This window comes from Podarcis raffonei, chromosome 6 (genome assembly GCF_027172205.1).
Source record: "Podarcis raffonei isolate rPodRaf1 chromosome 6, rPodRaf1.pri, whole genome shotgun sequence".
NCBI lineage: Eukaryota > Metazoa > Chordata > Lepidosauria > Squamata > Lacertidae > Podarcis > Podarcis raffonei.
Genome location: NC_070607.1, coordinates 44362498 through 44381646, shown reverse-complemented (window position 1 = coordinate 44381646; position 19149 = coordinate 44362498). Strand labels below are relative to the sequence as shown.

At 38.9% G+C, this 19149-nt stretch overlaps 2 protein-coding genes across 3 annotated transcripts in view; one reads left to right on the top strand and one right to left on the bottom strand.

The window, feature by feature from the left end:
• The window catches only part of RNF11 (ring finger protein 11), a 35697-nt gene extending 29904 nt beyond the window's left edge, over positions 1–5793 (top strand). Inside the window, exons 3-4 of the mRNA XM_053392475.1 lie at positions 3422–3545; positions 5639–5793. Of these exons, the coding sequence (XP_053248450.1) occupies positions 3422–3545; positions 5639–5716 (202 nt within the window). The 3' untranslated portion in view covers positions 5717–5793. The remainder of the gene's footprint in view (positions 1–3421; positions 3546–5638) is intronic.
• TTC39A (tetratricopeptide repeat domain 39A) overlaps positions 2626–19149 on the bottom strand; it is a 43694-nt gene continuing 27170 nt past the window's right edge. For both annotated transcript variants that reach the window (XM_053392474.1, XM_053392473.1), the window contains exons 12-18: positions 18675–18836; positions 16474–16565; positions 15232–15352; positions 10538–10649; positions 7770–7884; positions 6023–6139; positions 2626–3266 (exon numbers count right to left, since the gene is read on the bottom strand). In XM_053392474.1, coding sequence (XP_053248449.1) covers positions 3149–3266; positions 6023–6139; positions 7770–7884; positions 10538–10649; positions 15232–15352; positions 16474–16565; positions 18675–18836 — 837 coding nt within the window. In that variant the 3' untranslated portion in view covers positions 2626–3148. The remainder of the gene's footprint in view (positions 3267–6022; positions 6140–7769; positions 7885–10537; positions 10650–15231; positions 15353–16473; positions 16566–18674; positions 18837–19149) is intronic.

The following is a 19149-nucleotide window of genomic DNA, read 5'->3' as shown; positions in this document are numbered from 1 at the left end:
AAATGAACACTTTTTAAACACCTTTTTCTTGTTCATTGTTGTTTGTTCCCAAAATGATTTTCAAAAGACAGAGGCAGGGAATGTTATGAGAAAGTGAGTTGTAACTGGTTTTCCCAACTTAATTTCACAAACCTTCTACTTTTTATTAAGCTATTTATTAAAGGGTTAAGATTGTAAGAGACTTTCAAAAGAACATGCTAAATGCAGAATTAAGTGCCCTTAAGAGTATAGAGTTGTGCTTATATTTGTGTTGCCTCGTGGCCTTTTACTCAAATACCAAACCAATTTTATATAAATTGATTTTAAACCCTCATAGCTTCATAACATATTCAGTGCTTTTTTTCTGGGGGGGACGAGAGGTATGCATACTCCTAAGTTTGGCCTCACCGAGGGGCAGTATTTCAATATGAATAGGAAAATGAGAGTGCCCCTAAACAGTTTTTTTTAATAGAAAAGCAGCACTGGGTATATTTAAGTTTAACTTTTGTTCTAAAACTCTATCGTATGATCCTCTGGCTAAAACAAACTCTATTGCAAATATGAGTTGTACATTACATGGAAAGTAAATTATTTCTTTATATGCCATGTTTCATGGCAAAATATCATTAAAACAACACTGCAAAATAAAGGCATTATAACATTATTTTTCTCATTTTTTTCCAAATGGAAAAAAATGAAAACATTATGACATTAAAACACCAACAGTTAATGCAAAACAGAGCACCATATATTAAAGAACTTGCCTGTTCCTCCATGAAAACCGCCAAATTGTGAATTGGATCTTTCAGGGGGAACGCAACAAGTTTAAATAGGTAGAAGTAAATATCAACCATATTGCAAAGGGAAATTTGAGGTTGTTTGAATGCTCTTGGTAACAAAGGAAGACCACTGAAATTTGACAAAAATATTGCATAAACACCTGTAATAGAACATTGGGTGCGCTATTTAATATGTCGTACCTACTGTAAAATAAAATAAAAAAATCTAATGGGACATTAGCAATTCAACAGACCATTAAGCTTTCTTTATTGCTGGGTGTTAAGAGGATGTGAACAAGGGATGAAATTCACAAAAATCTATGACAATTAGGTGAATCTACAAAACTTCCCAAATTATTCTACAAAAGATTATTGTTTTTTCAGATTGTAGCTTAAGCAACATCGCCTCTAACCTTACGCTTAAGTTATAAAGCAATACTCCTGCACAACCTTCATCAATTTCAACAGAACATTCAAGTTTAGTTTAGTTTCCTGAATAGGTATAACTTTCAAAAGTTACTTGCCTATAAGTTCTATTAAAAACAATGGAATTATGGAACTATACTGTTACCATCTTAAACATCCAAAATTAACAGTAAATTCCACTGAACTTAGGATTTACTTATAAATCTGTAGATGTCCAAGCTGTCATTTCCATTGATTTCAAACAGTCTCCAATGCAACAATTAGGTTTTCCTGAACGCTGCTGGAAGTCTATTCAGTAAGAAGGGTATTTTGAAAAGAAGGGGAGGGAGAGTATGAGGGAAGACATGATACATACAACAAAAATACGAAGAACAGCTAGCTTGATTTTGTGCTTTTTATAGTTGCACTGTACACATATTCTGCACCCAATATAAACAGTTTTTAGTATAATGTATTGAGAAAAGATTAATAATGCCTAGTCAGCGAAAGGGTTCTCTGGTATATATTAGTTTTGCATTGAGAGAAATCAGCCACATGTGAAATCTATGTTTTCAGTTCTCTACTGAAACTAAAGAAAGGTGAAATTTGAAATGACACAAATCTATTTGACATACTCCATAAGAAAGTCCTGCAAGTAACAGAAATGCAGTAACAAATCATCCCCCTACTGTACAACAGAATGTGTCAAACTTCCTGCCACCTTAAATCTATAGTGGGTACATTGTTTCTGCTATGTAGCTTCTAACCCTGCTCCAGGAAATTGGTGACTTCCAGAACCTATGGGCATTCTGTAGTACCACAGAGAGGCTGATCAATATGTGCAGTCCTATCAAAATAGTAGCCACTGATGGAACTAATCAAATGTTTGGTAAGAAGGGGAGAGTGAATCCAACCATCTGCCAAATAGGTCATTGGTGCTCTCTAAATTTCTAGCAGACCTCCCCCCCCCCACACACACACACAAAAAAAGAGTTCCAGCAGCTAGGAAGGACTGCATGATTAACACTCTCCCAAATGATATGGCTAATCCAAACTGGACATGCTCCAGTTCAAAAAATCCTGTACTGTAAAATGGCTTATGAATGTTCACAATGCTTCCAGTAGAATATTAAAACAGGAGTAGCCAACTTGGCACCTTGATGTTGCATCATCATCCCTGGCCATTGGCTATGCTGGCTGAGACTGATGGGAGCTGGAGTCCCAAGAACTGGAGGGCACCATGCTGGCAATCCCTGTTCCAAATCATATGCCACTTTAGGCAGGGAAATCAAATAACCGTGTGCTGCTTAACAAAAAGAGTAAACCAACACTAAACTTCTTAAAAGACTCCAGTTTTCTTAATGCAGTCTAAACGTGACTTTTGCTTCAGAAAGAGAGAGATTCCGGTTTATTTACTTTTGTTATTTCAACATTGATAACTCTTTCAAACTAGTAAGCAACTGGATTTTGGCTGCATTGGTAATTTGTTGGCATCTTGAGTGTTAGCAAAATAGAATACATTAGAAGAGGAAAAAATGAAAGTGAGATTAAAGAATAGTACATTATAATATTAAACCTGAATCAAAGGTTATTAACTGGTTGTTCCTTCTATCAGGAAAATTATTACCTCATTTAAAAAGCAGTTTTAAAAATTCAGTCTATGTAGAAAATAAACGTTATATTCATAACCAAGTGTGATCTAGGTATTTGTCAGCAACTCTATAGAATTCATGATTTCATCCATTTAAATATTCTTTGCCAAATTAACAAACATGAAAATCTTATTTAAAAAACTTATAAAGTAAATAAGTCACATTTGTATATATTATAAACAGTCATGGAATGAAATACTGGTTTGTCAACCCCTCAGTATTTTTAAATTAAATACATTTTGTGCTAAACTTGACAAAGACCACCTTAAAACTATTGCCTGTAATGTCCTCTTGTGGCAGTTTGCATACCAAACAAGATTTCTTTTTTAAAAGTTAACATGGAACCTCCGCTTCCAGAACACCATTTTCTGGAGACAATTTGGCTTGGTGCAAAGCAGCTTGAATTCTGAAGTGTGTTCTTGTTTCCATGGAATAATTCTTATAATTTTGCCTAAAACAAAACAGAGATATATTGTGATAGGCACTTAAATACTGCACCTCCCCATCATCATTGTATTGCAATATTTAAAAGAACAATTTTTACAAAGCGAAGGTAGAAAAACCAAACTTAATTCACAAATGTCTTCATTGTTTCCTCTGAAATAGAGACACAGAGAACAGGACAATGCATCTCTTTGTAGTTCCAAGTATTAACATTTCCCTGGAAAATGTATGCTTACTCATCCCTGCCCCCCAGCCCAGAAAACAAAACAGCAAGTCTATATTACCGGTAAGTGACCATTGTGCAAAAAATGAATAAATCTAAAGTTCAGGATCCACACACACACACACACACACACACATGAAGGCAACTCTATGTTGGTCTTTTATGGTGCATATAAAGTGAGAAAAGAAATCTAAACTATCTTCCCCCTCAATACAAAATAAACCCAGAGAGTACATAAATACAAAAATAAGACATTTAAGCAATACTGCAAAGTATTATCAAAAAACAAAGCACCTTATACAAAATTCAAGCTATTGGTCTAGTGCAATATTATCTGTCTTGATTGACTGAGGTTCACCAGGATCCCAGGCAGAGATCTTTCACAGCCTTGCAATCCAAGTTCCCCTTTAAACTGGGGATGCTTTGGACTGAATCCTCATGCAAAGCATACACTCTGTCTCAGAGACAGCTTCAAGGCACTCAGTGGATACACAGGGATTATCCACTTCATCCTTGCAACAGTCTAATGGGTGAGGTCAGGGATCCCAAACTTTTTTTGGGCCCAGGAGAACATTTGAAAAACAGATGTCATGGGCATCACAAAATGTCCATTTCACAAGAACAAACTGATGATGCTCAGAGAGAGCACCCCAACGAACATGCAAAACACCTCCACCCCCCAAAGCTGACTGGCCACTAGCCGTGCCCACCCCCGCTACTCTTCCTTTCCTATTAAAAATGCTTTTGCACTATGGACCCAGAGACATTAAAGGAAGACAGGACAGCTTGTCTTTTCAGCCAGCCCAGTTGCTGCCCAAGGTAAAAATAAACAAACTTAAATCTTAAACAAACTTAGAAGAAAACTTGGAATGGCATGGGGCCTCGGCAGGGACCCAAGAGCTAACCTGAGAGTTTTACCTGAATGCTGCAGTTAGACTATAGAACTTTGTAACCCAAGTACAGCACACTAGCCAATACCTCATTTTGGCTCTGTCAGGATTCATATTGTGTAGGCCACAGCACCACTGCTGAAAGTAGCATCCCCATAGGAAGTGCACGCCTTACAATCTCATTTAGGAGTAATTATAATGGGATGCAGTGTCATCACATTACAAGTTTCCTGCTTACAGCAGCCAGGAAAATGGAGAAATGGGCAGGGATCTCACACAACAAAAGCGTCTCATACGTCTTCCTAGATATCACTGCAAGGAGCTAAGAAGGTAGCTTCAGTGGTGAATGCAGCAAGACACAAAATATTTAACGTATTAGGCCCTAGAATTTTATTTTCAACTCTACATTAAGTTCATTCAATTAATTAATAATATGATAAAGCTTGGTGTTTATTTTTGTAGACAGGTTGGCCTTGATATGATCAAGTCCTATAGATATGGCAGTTTTTAAAGTGAGAAAGTGAACATGTTTAGAAACTTAACATAAAAAGCTTGGTATACTACACATACAATGTGAGGTGTTTAAAGAAGGGTATCCAATTCTGACTTTTTACTAGTAGAGAGCACTTTTGTTTGTGCAATATGAAATAACTAGTTTTCACTGGTAGCCCCCGCCCCCCCTTCAAGGATGCTTTAGAGGGTTGAAGTGGATGCTCCAGAACACTATGGGGTATGGTGGAAGAAGAAAAATCAGGTACTTCCTGCTAACTCTTAAGGCACCATTGGGTACAACTAGAAAAGAATCCAGATTTTCAGTTTTACATTATTTATCTTATAATCCATTTTGTGATAGCAAAATTAGTAGTCTCCAAAATGCAGCCTGTATTTTTTTAACCCACAATCAGTGTTGAAAAAAGTACCTGAATTGCACCTGTTATTTTTAACCTATGAAGACAGAATTAGGGTGTGTGTTTACAGCTGCTTTTATTGGCTTCTCTTCTGTCTCAGAACCTGGGTTGTGCTAGTATGTAGATTTAGGTCAGCTAAAGCAAGTCTTGGTTCCCCCACCCCCATATTTTTTAGCAAGCCTTGTTAAAGAGTCAGCATGATCACATTCTCTTCGCCAAGCCCATTGGCTCTCCCCTGCTCCATGTTAGTCACTTATTCTCCCCCTACTGGCTAAAGAGGGGAGGAAATAGATTCTTAAGTAATTTAGAAAACAAGCTCAGGATAAATGACAACATTAATATTTCTCTTTTTCCACAGAGAAAACGTTTGGAAGAAAGGAATATTCAAGAAAAGTATTACACAAGCATACAAAACTCATGCCATATTCCTATCTAAGTGTAGAACCTTAAATTTGTCCCTATTGAAATTCAGTGTGTTAAGTTTTGGCCCAATTCTCCAATCTGTTAATGCAACATTGATTCCTGCTTTTGTCTTCTGTGGCATTGGCTACCACACCCAGCTTGATGCCATCTGCAAATTTGATGAGTATCCCCTCAATTCCTTTGTCCAAGTTGTTTAGACAGATGCTGAATAACAAGGGGCCCAGGACGGAACTCTGCAACACTCCACTTAGATAACTACCACTGTTTCAGCCCCCTGCTCTATCTAGTTCTAATAATCAAGTGTTTATTATAGGCTTACTTTGCTCTCTCCAGGATCTTCACAGCGTCTTCTCTTCTATCTTGGTCCAGGTATAATAAAGCAAGTTCAAGCAGTGCATTTGGAATTAAATAATGATCATACTTTATCTTCTTTTCACTTTAAAGAAGAAATAGCAATTAATGAACAACAACAGCTTTACCTACAATCAAATAATAAAGTCACTTGGTGCTGACACGAATGATTCACATTGTTTCAATGTATCCTAGGTTGTTAAATAATCTACATTTTTGGCACCGAAGAACATCCCATGGCCATTCTTGTATGGCATCACTCAGGCTCCTCAAGATCCTTACTTGAACATAATACCTACAAGCACCTGCACATGGGGCTTTCAGAGTTACATCACAGGCTTGGCCAGAGACTTAATTTTCAGGAAACAAGTCAATGCAGTTATAGCTTCCTTACCATATAATAACAGAACATGGAGTGTCCCATGTTCATCTGTAATTGGGATTGATATTATCTTGCAGTCTGGGGACAGAATTGCAGAGTAAGGGCAATTCTGTGTACAGATACATGTACTGTACCCTTGCTTCAATGTAAAGTTTTATGACAGTAAAGGAGTGGTCGAAGCACAGGAAATGCAACTGTTCCCACATTCATTTTCTATTTTGAAGAGTAGAGCATCAGGTCATACAACTGGGGCTCCAGAAGTGCAGATGGATTTCTACATTTTCAGCCTCAGCTTGTAATCAATATCTAAATCAGCCACAGATTCCGAATCTCCTGGGTGCTGACCTCATCACTTCTCAGCATAGTTAATACATTACTGGCATGAAACGACATCATGATGTCAGGGCAGATATGCTGATTAAGGAAGCCAATTAAATAAGTGACCCCCACTGTAGTCATATATGTGTGATATAACTATGGATCCGCATCTGCATGTTTGTACAAATATATAATATATTGCAGGGGCTGGTTATATAGTTTTTGTGCTCCAGGACACAGCTAAATTGTGTTTCTGGCAAAATTTGTGGTATGATGGTTATGTCTCTATTCAACTTGGGCAGGGGATGACTAACCTTTTTTGACCTGAGGCTGCACTGAGGCCTGGCCAACCCTCTGGGGCCTGCATAGCAGTGGTAGGCAGGGCCAAAGTGGCCAAAACACATTTACCCACTCATGTGGCAGATGCAGGCAGCCTCTCTCCTATACACTTCTGTCAATCAGCAGAGGAACAGGAGGAGGGTCTCCTCAATGTTTGAGGATTTTTGTAGAATACTGGAACCTGCTTTGTGGGTTGGATGTGCCTATGTCATGGACTGGTTGCATGCAAAGAAATTGTGGGAGGTGCCAGTTGGGGAACCCCCCATTTTAATGGGACGAGTTGCTGTGCTCACTAGGCTTCGCCTCCTGAGTTGACCTTTTCTTGAATAAAGAGTTAACTTTACTGATGTCATGTGATTTACTGCTGTCCCACTCCTGACAGACTGCCTCTGTAAAGAGCACTATCAGTGCTGAGTTCCATTGTGCCACATAGGCATAATCCTGACCTCTGTTATATCCTGAACATTCAGAGGTGCAAGTTCAACACTTAGGCACATAGTGAGATACAGAAATGTACAACAAATTATATAACTGCATGGTTGTCCATTAACTACGCCAAATTTTGAAACATCTCTATAGAATCACTTTCCAATGAGAAATCCTCACAGGTTTTGATAAGCTGATGTGGCTCAGTATTTCTTACTGCGCTGTCATCTTCTCTAGTTAGGACACTTACTTTAAGTGAATGTAAGTGAAGTGTTCTTCTGCTTCTGAAATCTTGCCAAGGTATTTCAAGCACAACCCTTTCAGTAACTTGATTACACACTGATCATCAACAAACAAATCTGTAGCTGAAAAATAAAGCAACAGGGAGCTGAGCTGAGACAATTTTGTAAACTTTGAAAAGGGGGAGAAAGAAACTTTTCCATCACAATACACACACAGACACACAGACACACAGACACACAGAGAGAGAGAGAGAGAGAGAGAGAGCGCAGCAGCAGCAATCACCAACTTGGTGCCCTCTAAACATTTTGAACTGCAACAGCTTTGCTGGCTGGTGCTAATAGAAGTTGCAGTCCTAAACATCTGGAGGGCACTAGATTGGGGAAAGCTGCCCTATGCCATACATCAAGTGTGACCATAATTAAAGTAGTAACCATCCCACTGCATGTTATCTAAGTATCAGCCTGTTGAGATTTCTCCACAATGATCCTTAAGGAAAGCTTAATGGATTGAATAGTACAACTGATGTTTAGCACAGTTTAAGCTGAAAAGAAATACAGAACAGATGTGTGATGAGAATATGCAGTTACATCAGTGACACACATACACCATAAATCACCACGTTTTTTGTTTGTTTGTTTCTACTGCCTCTTGTCACTAATTATGGGGGAAATGGCAGTGGTTGCTGGGATCCAAAGTAACATAGGCTTTAAACTTGAGAGAGGGATTTTTTTACTGAACTGAAGTGACTGCTGGTTAGCAAGAGATTAAAGGAGGTTGCTTCTGGCTAACCCATGTTATCTGTAGATAAAAGGCAGTGACACACAAATGCCTACAAGAGGACCTAAAGTTGTTGGCTGAAGGAGAAAATGAAGTGTGCTTGACCCAAATCACTCCACATAAAAGCTAAATGATGTAAGGGAGGAGAGGCAAAAAAATGTCTAGTCATGCAAGCAAAAAAGGGGGGTGTTGCTGACAGGTGTCTCCAAAAATAGAGTCTGGGAAGATAGTGACCTTTCCTGTCTGGTTTAAGTATCCAGTTGGGCATTAGTTTGTCATGTCTGACTGATAATTGGCTATATACAGTTCTTTGCGCCTTGCTTGTTTGCAGCCTTACAGGATACCCTGCTGTGGCCCTTTTACTCCAATTGCCATTGAGAGCAATTGCTACTTATAGAATCATAGAATCGTAGTTGGAAGGGACCCAATGGTCATCTAGTCCTACTTCACAAGGTACAAAACTTCCTACAGAGAGAGCACTTCCTTGTAAGATACTGTACTGCAGAAAGGCCCAGGCGACAATGCACTTTTTTTCCTTTTCTTTCCTTTTCGCTAAATGTAGTTTGATGCACTGGGAAGAAACTTTTGCGTTGCACCTGCCTATGCTATACTCAGAGCAGACCCATGGAAATCAATGGATATGACTAAGTTATCCTTTGAGTTTGATGGATCTATTCTGAGTACAACTTTGCTTCATCCAACCTTTGATAATGTGTGAAGACAAAAAGAGAATGGCAGGGGAAACCAATAGCTGTAAAGAGGCATTCCTTATTGCTAGGTTTCATTAACTGGTGTATCTGAAATAAATATCTGAGCTTTAAAAAAATCCCAGACTGGTCAAATTAGAATGTCATCAACCAATGGTCAATTAAAAATAAAACCAAGTGTTGTTTAGAACTAGCATGTAGCAGCCAAGAACATGCTACTGATCGGAAGCCTTCTAAGATAAAACAAAGGGTGGAAGGATTACTGCAAGTGCAGTGGGATTTCCCACTCTCTCCTCCTCCATCATGTAACCTGTACACTCCCAAAATCTGCTATGCAGATTAGACCAGATGGGGGTGGGAAGAAGTTCTAGACCTTTGGCTTATTGGCATCCAATGCCCTTTTAAATGTGTTGTGGGAGGGGGGATTATTGGCTTGCTTTTGTTCTTATTTTTATTATGTATTTTGTGTCTTTTATATTGCAGTTTTATCTTGTGAACTGCCCTGAGACCTATGGATGAAGGGTGGTATACAAATTTAATAAACAACAACAAACAACAACATTGTGCAAATAGAAATTTTTGTGCTGATGGAACGACTTACAAGTTTTATGTTGAATACAACCAAACATAATTAAGCAAAAAAGAGCTTTGCTTGAGACATACATACATATTTCCCCTTGCATCTTGTTCAAAAGTCCTGTGTCCCTTGTACTGCCAGAGTCATTTATTTCTTGTAACTCGCCCCCCCCCACTATGCTGACCCACATACATGCAGTTATACCACTGCATCCTTAAAGGGTAGTCAACTTTTCCCAACACAGAGACTGACTGAAGGCAGTCAATTTATTGTCAAGAAAAGTCAACTTCCCAAACTTACATCCAAATCTAAAAATAGTTGTAAATATATTCCTGGAAGTGATTACTGTATTTTTTTTGTCTATAAGCTGCCCCCATGTATAAGACGCCTCCTATTTTGGGGGACTCAGATTTAAGAAAATGAGGGGAAATGGCCCCATGTATAAGATGCCCCCTAATTTTGGCATTATTTTTTAGTCTTATACACGGAAAAATATGATCGTATTCCCCCCCCCCCAATTTAATAAGGTAGTAACTGGGGAGGGGAGGCCAAAGCAACAGTAAAAATACTGCTACCATCTGTATCATCAACTCATTGACCCATAATCCACTTGCTGATTAAATAAAAATGGGCTAATAGGTTTACCATCTAACAACTCGACGGACAACCACAATCTCTCACGGACCACACCCTCTGAAATTAGACATGAGTTACCTGGGCTCCTTTCCAGGGCTGCTTCTGCATCTTCCAAGCACTCCAACATACCGCCAGTCAGGTCAGGACACTTCCCAATCACTGCATAACCATTCCAGACATACATCATCTCCTAGAAGCGATCACAGAGTAGAGCATGTTGTTACAGCAGTAGAGAAATGTAGTTACTGGAAACTAGAGGTGTTAAGCCCAAACAATTAGCTGGTTTAGTTCAAATATTCTGGAAGCAGAGTTAGGCAGTTTCAGCAAAAACAGACAAAAAACCTCCAGAACCATTTAACTCCTCAGAAAGCCAACTCATTCATTTTGTTGTCTTTACAACACTGCAAGACTGTAACTTCTGCCCCCCCCACCTCTTACCTCCCAGTGGTGGATTTGGCCTCCCTCATTCACTGACTATTTTCCTTCAATATTCATTTTGAACTTGGCTCCTCCTTTCTTCAACCTTCCCCACTCATAATTCCCTCAAAATCAAGATAGCTTTAGCCAGCTGCCTACACTATCCACACTTTAGCCTTCTGGATTTCAAATCTCTGTTCAGCTTACTAGGTAAACCAACACTGCTCTCTCTCTCTCATCATAGCGTCTTGTCCCAAAGAAATATGAGATCCTCTTTCTCATGGTTTCTCCAGAATCCCTTTTCTCTCTGTCTCAAGTATGCTTCTTCTACCAACCTTTTCATAAGGTTCCTGCTCCTCGTTCCATGGTTTCATTTCTTCTTCAGTCACCCTACCTCCTAGGCCTTCTTTCCAACATACTCATACTGGTTCTCACAACCTTTGGTCTGCACAAGCTCTCTCTAAAATGAACTATTTTGTTTTATCATGGAAGCTTCAAGTTGACCAGATAGAAACTTGCTGACTCATTCACTCTGATGGTGCAGAATGTTCGTGAACATTCATGTCCTTAGCAACTCAGCCAAAGGATAAGAGAAAGAAGCAACAGGACATTTTTTTTGTGATATTGGTATGCAAACTCAGTAAAGGAAAAAATTCCTGGGGAGAAGCAAATAGCTCCCATGGCAAGTAACATATTGGCTCTGATTAATATTAATGGTAAGAATCAGACATAAATACCATCATTTAGTTTGCTCTTTTGCTAAGCTGAGATCACCTGTGTAACATGTAATCACAAAATCCAGGAGCTGCTATCAATATGGGGCCAACTGGAAAACTGATTCTAGGAAGTTTGATCTGAATCACTGAGTACTTAATTACTACACTGGAACTGAAGTATAATGGCCTATATTCCACTGACACTCTTGTCACATTTCATTTCAACCACCTGATGACCATGACATAATATTGTTGCATTTTCTAACATTACTCCTAATAAATGCTGAATTAGCACAAGTGCGCCCACATATATCCCCTTTAATATTGTTATGAGTTTGTGAATGCTAGCCCCCTCTAAATTCCCATCAAGCTAGTGTTAGAATTAAGGCTTTTAGAGGGTGTACCCAACTTACATACATTTAACTTATGCATGCGAGGACCCATAATGTAATCCCTGCATAAGTGGGAAGTTGCCTGTATATGAATAAATATAAATATACATACATTTATAATTCTTTCCAGTCTTTTCTAGTTTGGACCTTAAAAACAGGTGATCAATAGTGAAATCGCGAGAGCAATAGGATAGCAGAGGTGGGTAAGCAGGAATATAGTAGCTGAAACTTTTATATGGGTATTTCTATTTCAGATCTTACCTAGCATATGAGTGAATAACACAAAAAAGAAGCAAGCAGAGAAGGAACAGAAAGAACTTTCCAAAGGAACCAGAGAAGATGGAACTACTAGGACTATTTGTGCCATGTGATGACCTCAAGGAAGCATGAGATAATGAATTTAATGGGCTATTAAACTTTATTTCCCATATTTGCATTTGGGTTTTGAAGCTAGTTGGCTATAATACTTAAAAGAACTCAGGGTTCTGTGGAAAAAATCTAGTGAAAGCCTCTCCTTTCTATAATTTGTAGCCCAAATAAACATAGCTCTATTATGATCATAATATTCTGGCTCCATTCCCTATCAATGGTCTGACTAGAGACACAGAAATGAAGCTCAGCTGCTTTTCCATTTAAAATTCAAATGAGAAGTGTAGCAAGTGATGTTAACATGGGGGAAGTGTTCAACAGACTAAGACAGGGGTAGCTGCAAAGTTCCTGTCAATGTTGTGGACTACCACAACTCCAGAGGTGGGTTTAGGGTAGCAGGATTGGTGGGGTTGCACTGGGTCCTGCCTTGCAGGAGGCACCAAAACAATGCTGTACAACAGAACACCACTGGCAACTCCCATAACCCTGACCACAGGACATGCTGGGGCATTGTTTAGGAGCAATTGTTCCTGTCGTTGATATTATTTTTTATATATTTATTTTGGATCTTATGATTTATGTGGAAATTGTTCAATTTAGATGCGTACTTTTTGATGTTTTGTTTATTGTTTATGGCTACTTTTGTTAGGCTGATAGCTATGTTATTTTTTAAAATATGTTGTAAGCTGCTTTGAGCACTTCGGAAAGGCGGCATACAAATAAAATGATTGACTGATGCTGGGTGAGGCTGATGGGAATTGTAGTCCTCCAGATGTTGTTGAATACCAGGTTGACTAAATTATGAACCAGCAGACTTAACGTTTGAATCTCACCTCAACCACAATACAATGTGGTTCTTAGGCAAGCCACCATATTTCAGTCATAGTCTACCCACTCTCCACTTGCAACATAGGGATAATATTGCCCTACCTTACAGGGTTGTTGTAAAGATTACAAAGGTGATTGATCTGGTATACTTCAGTTTGTTCAAAGAGTATGCATAAATGCTGAAGAAGAGTTTTTTTCTAAAAAAAAATGTTTAGGGGTACTCTCATTTTCCTACTCATATTGAAATAAGGCCCCTCAATGAGGCCAAACTTAGATTTACAAAATGTTTAGGGGTATGAGTCCCCCTGCATCCCCCCAGAAAAAAGCACTAATAATAATAATAATAATAATAATAATAATAATAATAATAATAATGCTTGTGAACTAGGTAACCTCTGAAATATATTTTACAACCACTTTTTCAAAGATCAGAATGTTATAAAAATGTGCATGATGCACGTAGTTAGCAGTGAAAATTGTATCTACTGCTGGACCAACTGAACTGCTACACTTTTTGCCAGATTTCAGGCCTTGCCTTTTTTCCCTGAAAACAATGTTCAGCCTGTCCATCCAGCCTAGCTGAATTCCTTTGTTCTTAGAGAATGCCAATAGCCACACCCCCAATTATGCCGAGATGTGCAAGAAAGTGTTCCATTTTATTTCTATCTACTTTGAACACCCACTGCTATGGAAAGGTATGCAATGACTGAAAAATTGCAAGGTTTGTAGTCTCCTTGGACAAATAAAAAGCAAAACATTTGATCCTATACTATTTATTCCTCTTACCTACTTTTTATCTGGGTTAGGCCACCCTGTACATTACTTTTCTTCCTGTCTTGGCAGATTAGACTGAACAGATTCAACTGAAGCAGCATCACCTTGTACATCAGCTTTATATATTTTGTACTGAACAATTCTGTAACTGAATGGAGAAACTGTGTTTTTGTCAAGATCATTCTAGCAGGGATTTGAAGAAAATAAAAATAAAAATTGCAGTACAAAATATATCCCCCCCACTTTAAATTAGAAGCTTCCAGCTTTGGTTTCGATCCAAACCAAATAGACCTAGCACAATTAACTATTAACAGAGTGCTATAAATAGCTTCAATACCAACTTCCAGTTCCTCAATGGAGAGAATTGTTAAAGAGCACCATCTGCTGTGTTTGTGGTGCAAGTTCAGCAGAAAAAGGAGGACACATAGAAGTCAAGGTGGCTTGCAAGAATCACATGTTTCAATACTAGACTCCACTAACTTTGACCTGAAAGAGATGTAATGTAGGTGCTTATTTGCTCCCAGTAGCCATAATCACTGGATGCAGGCTAGGGCTGGGTGATTTATCAATATATCATGCAAAACTGGTTTGAAGTTCACATCGTAATAATTGTTTCATAATATTTGAGCTGGCAATATATCGCGAATCACAATGTGTGTAAGAGCTGGGTGATATTTGGTTTTCAACATTGCGATAACTCACCAGTAAAACGTTACAATGTTATCACTAGCTAAACACTGCAATGTTATCACCAGCTAAACACTGCAATGTTATCACCAGCTAAACACTGCAATCTACCACAATGTCTGAGGCGAACAGGACAATGTCCTGGCAACTGCTACTACTTAGGGGGTCTAAAACGGATAAATGACAATCATCACACACTCAGTTTCATCAGGAGGCAAGCCAAAATGCATTCCAAACAGGACTTTTGGTTTGGGGCTTGGCTACCAAATGGTGGTATTCAGGACAATCTAAAGAACCATAAAAATATGGTTTATCCACAATGTGTTATGCAACTGGATGCATACATTTCTATATACTTAGGCTGTTGTCCACATGATCCACCCACCTGTTTTTCCCTGGTACAGCAGAGCATATGCATGAAAGTATGCACACGCAGTGTCCATTATTAGCTGCCATGACAGGAGCATTTCAAGCCTCTCCCCCCCCCACACACAACCATTTCATTTAAAAAAGAAATACCAGGGAAGTTTTTATATAAATAATGAGATCTCTAAGCAATGGATGGGCAGGGGAAGCCTCTTCATCTTACCAAAACAGGTACAGGAAGTGGAACCGGATTTGAGGATAGATATCGGCGGGATTTCCGAATTGCAAACTTTTCTGTAGGCAGGGACTTTCCTGCTATTTTCAGTTTCAAACTAGGCACAGCCCTGTGAGGTGTGGGGGAGATGAAAGGAAGCATACAAAATTTCATTTGCTTTATCTACTACATACTGCAGCCCTCTGAACTAGAAAGACAATATCAGAACTGAAAACTCTCCCCTATATTTTTCCATATGCATTGTCAAGCAGCAGATTCCATTCTAAAGATGATCAGCTCTGAAGAAGTACTTATTTTCTTTAACAAAATGTGTCTACTGCCTGATTGTAAACAAACACACAAACATCTAGGTATTTAAAAGAACATAAAACAGAAAGAAGGACAGTGGTAGTGGAGGAGGAATACAGCACCATCAAAATGTCACCATCATAGAATAACTAGACAGCTTGCTCTGCATTCATGGAGGAGACATCCATTCCTACATCACACCTGACCTCTGGGCAGCTGCTTAGTAACAGAATCAGACATGCATCTCAGTGCCTCTTAAACCTGTACGTAATTTAAAAGCACTTTGTGGCAGCTGCAGAAGTTAGAGGAGTCTGGCACTTCCAAGTTTCCTAGAACAAATAACCGAGGATGGTACTACATCAGCTGCAGTAATGGCACATCCAATTCAAATTATCCACCCCATGTCTTGCCCCAGAGTTAAAGACCACCAAATGCTTCCTGCAGGCTTCTCCATAGGCCACAACCCTTCCAGCTCTTCTTCATGCCCTCCTTAAGGGCTTGCCTTGTCTGGTTCACATGCATCCTTAACACTGTGACCACCCTGTTGCATGCCAGGACGGAGCAAAATTGGGGTGCAGAAACTTGCATCTCTTCTGTGGCTAGAACGTAGCCTATATAGAAATGTTAAGATTTTCATGTGTTCCTCCATATACATTTAATATTGACCCTCTATCCCATGTAACACAGAAGAAGAGATTCAGTTAATGTTATTGTGGGTAGGATTCCCATGCCTCAAGTAGTAGGAGAGATTTAAAACTATATTCAAGAAATGTTGTTGAATTATCCCATTGACCATTAATGAAAATATGGCTTGGTGTTAAATACAGAGGAATGTACAAAGTTACAATTTTAGGTGTAGAGCAGGGCTGAATACAATGGGTATTTCTTTCATGACTAATCTCAGTCAATATATAGACCTTGTGAAGACTCAGGTAATCTTACCGATATAGTGCAACGTCATCATCCCCAAAAGGCTTATGATCATCTGGTCCAAACATACAGAGATAAGCTGCTTTCATATATATGTATGTAGCCTAAAATGAAAATTACGTATGATTAAAAATCCTTCTTGTAATTTATATTCCTGTGTCATCTTCAATATCTAAGACAGCATGGTGAAACATTTAAGGGATATGGCCTTATACTATCGGAAGTGAAATTACCTAGAACATATATTCTTGCATTAGGATATTGTAACCAAAACGAAGCAGAATAGGGAAGTAAATACATCAGAAACATATACTAGAACTCAATTCTTTCTGTATCCAAGTTTTTCTACTTGCAAAGAAGATGTGTGTACAGATACATACTTTTACACAGTGCTATTTTTCTAGAAAAAGAGGTGCCGGAATGCACCATGAATGCCTCCCTTGTTCTCTTATTATGGCAATGGCGCACACCTGAGAGGTGCTGGAACTGAGTTCCGATGATTTCTGGCTGAAAAAAAGCCCTGCTTTTACAGTTGTGTGTGTGTGTGTGTTTGCAGAAAACAGATCTTACACCAAGGAACAGCTTTTGGGCACTTGGTTTCAAGGAAGTTAAGTCAAAAGTACATGACTATGGTCATTCCTATTCATTTGCTCACTCCTGAGGATGGCATGAATCTATCCTGATTAACATTGTTTTTATAGGCTCAAAAAAGGCACCATTAGTCTAGAATCGTAATCCAACAGCACTGCCATTTGCCTAGCCCTGCCCCAAAAGCAGGCTATTCTTAGGCTTTGTCCTCACCTAAAGTGGTAAATCTATGTTTAATGGTTCCATTTCAGACTGAAGATGGAGGTGCAAAAGACTGAATGCTTATTCATACAAAACAACAATCTCTACATGAAACTAGGGAAATGGCTAAGTTTCTATGTGTGGGCAATTTTTGTAAAGAAAAGCATTCAGGCATGTGAGCACTCACTTGTAGTCTAAAGTGGTACAGTCAAGACAAAGGTTTACCCATTGTCAGTAGGAACTAAGCCTTGCGGCAACTGCATTTACTATAACACGTCAAAAGGGCTAATATGTTCTATGTGTCCAAATCAGGTAGCAAGACCCACTAGCAATATATTTCACAACCCCCACCCCTACCCTGCCAGGCACATTATCCCATGAAAAAGTAAAATTGAATTTTTGTAAGAAAATCCTGATTTACATAGCATTTAAAAAGCATAAGGGGAAGAAACTTATAAAAATGGGAAACACACATGACCAAGTATAATAATACAAGATTCCTACACTGCCCAGCTCAATATCTTACCATAAGAAGGAGCCCAAACTTATACGGTTTTAACTACTCATTTATTCAAGCCACTTCAAAATGAAGACACATGTTGTCTCAGAACAAAAGAGAAGCAGAACATCTACCCCACAGCCAACCGGAATTTCTCTTGCCAAAGCAGCAGTTGGTTCTGCTGTGAGACATTTATTTGGACTGAAAGTGTATCCAATCAGAATTAGCAAAGAAAGGCTTTTAGCAAGTCAAGCAGAGAACAGAAAAACTACCCAATTATTGAAGAGTAAGCAAAAGCACGGAAGGCTTTCAAATTTCATGCAAATGTGAGCCTTTTTTTTCTAGACAACACAAGAGTACACATCTTGCTATCTGAGCGAGACAGGATTCCTACACAGGAAATTGAACACACATTTATTATCAAAACAAGCTGCTTGAAGGGAGGAGAAAGATTTGGGATATTACAAAAGGCAGACCTGGACAGGTTAAGCTGACCAAATGTATAAAAATGGAGACAATTTCCATCAGAAGCCCCTAAACTTTCTCAGTGGAAAGCAATCACTTCTTCGGGGGAAATTAAAAAGATAGCAATCAGGGACACAGTGGAAATGAGCCAGCAGACATGGCTTCTCTTCATATGCTTACTGAACAGCTCAGAACAAGAGAGAAGACCAAAGCTGCAGGCCTCTCAAGGACTCTGGCTCTATGCAACAGCATATGCCACTTGAGCTTGATTAAGAAGACAAAGTGTCTGCTGCTAAAGTACAACTAGGAATGGCACTGTTTTATATCTTCAGTGGCCTTTCAATCATATTTTAATGTCTACCTGGAATAAGTCTACTCAAAAACTGATTGATCCAAATCACACCATAACATTACCTTTCTTTATCAGATGTGCTCGTCAGCACATCTTCCTTGTACTCACCTTGGACCAGGTGTTCTCTTTGCTGAGCAGATCTGCATAAAAGTATGCCATCTTCCACTGACGTTTGTATGTGAAGCACCACATGAGTTCCCAATAGCACATGTGATGAAACTGCTTCCAATTCTGCTGGGCTTCACAACATTCTTCAAACCTTTTGATGGCCTAGAAAATCAAAAGAAAACCTTAAAGGACTACACCCCTCATTCAAAAATGTCAGCGCAGCTTTTGAACATCCTTGTCAAGCATGCACTCAGGCCAGAAGCCATACACTACTGTATCAATCACATACTACAATCAATTCTGACAGTGTGTATCTCCGTGGAAAGGGGGAGACAGAAATGGCACAAGATATCAATAACTTTGCTTAGAAATGTTATTTCTTACTTTTAATTCAATTTGAAGCTACACTTCCTCCAAGTAGTTCAGGGGGCATATATTGTTCCACACCTCCTACACTGTGAGATAGGTTAGGCTG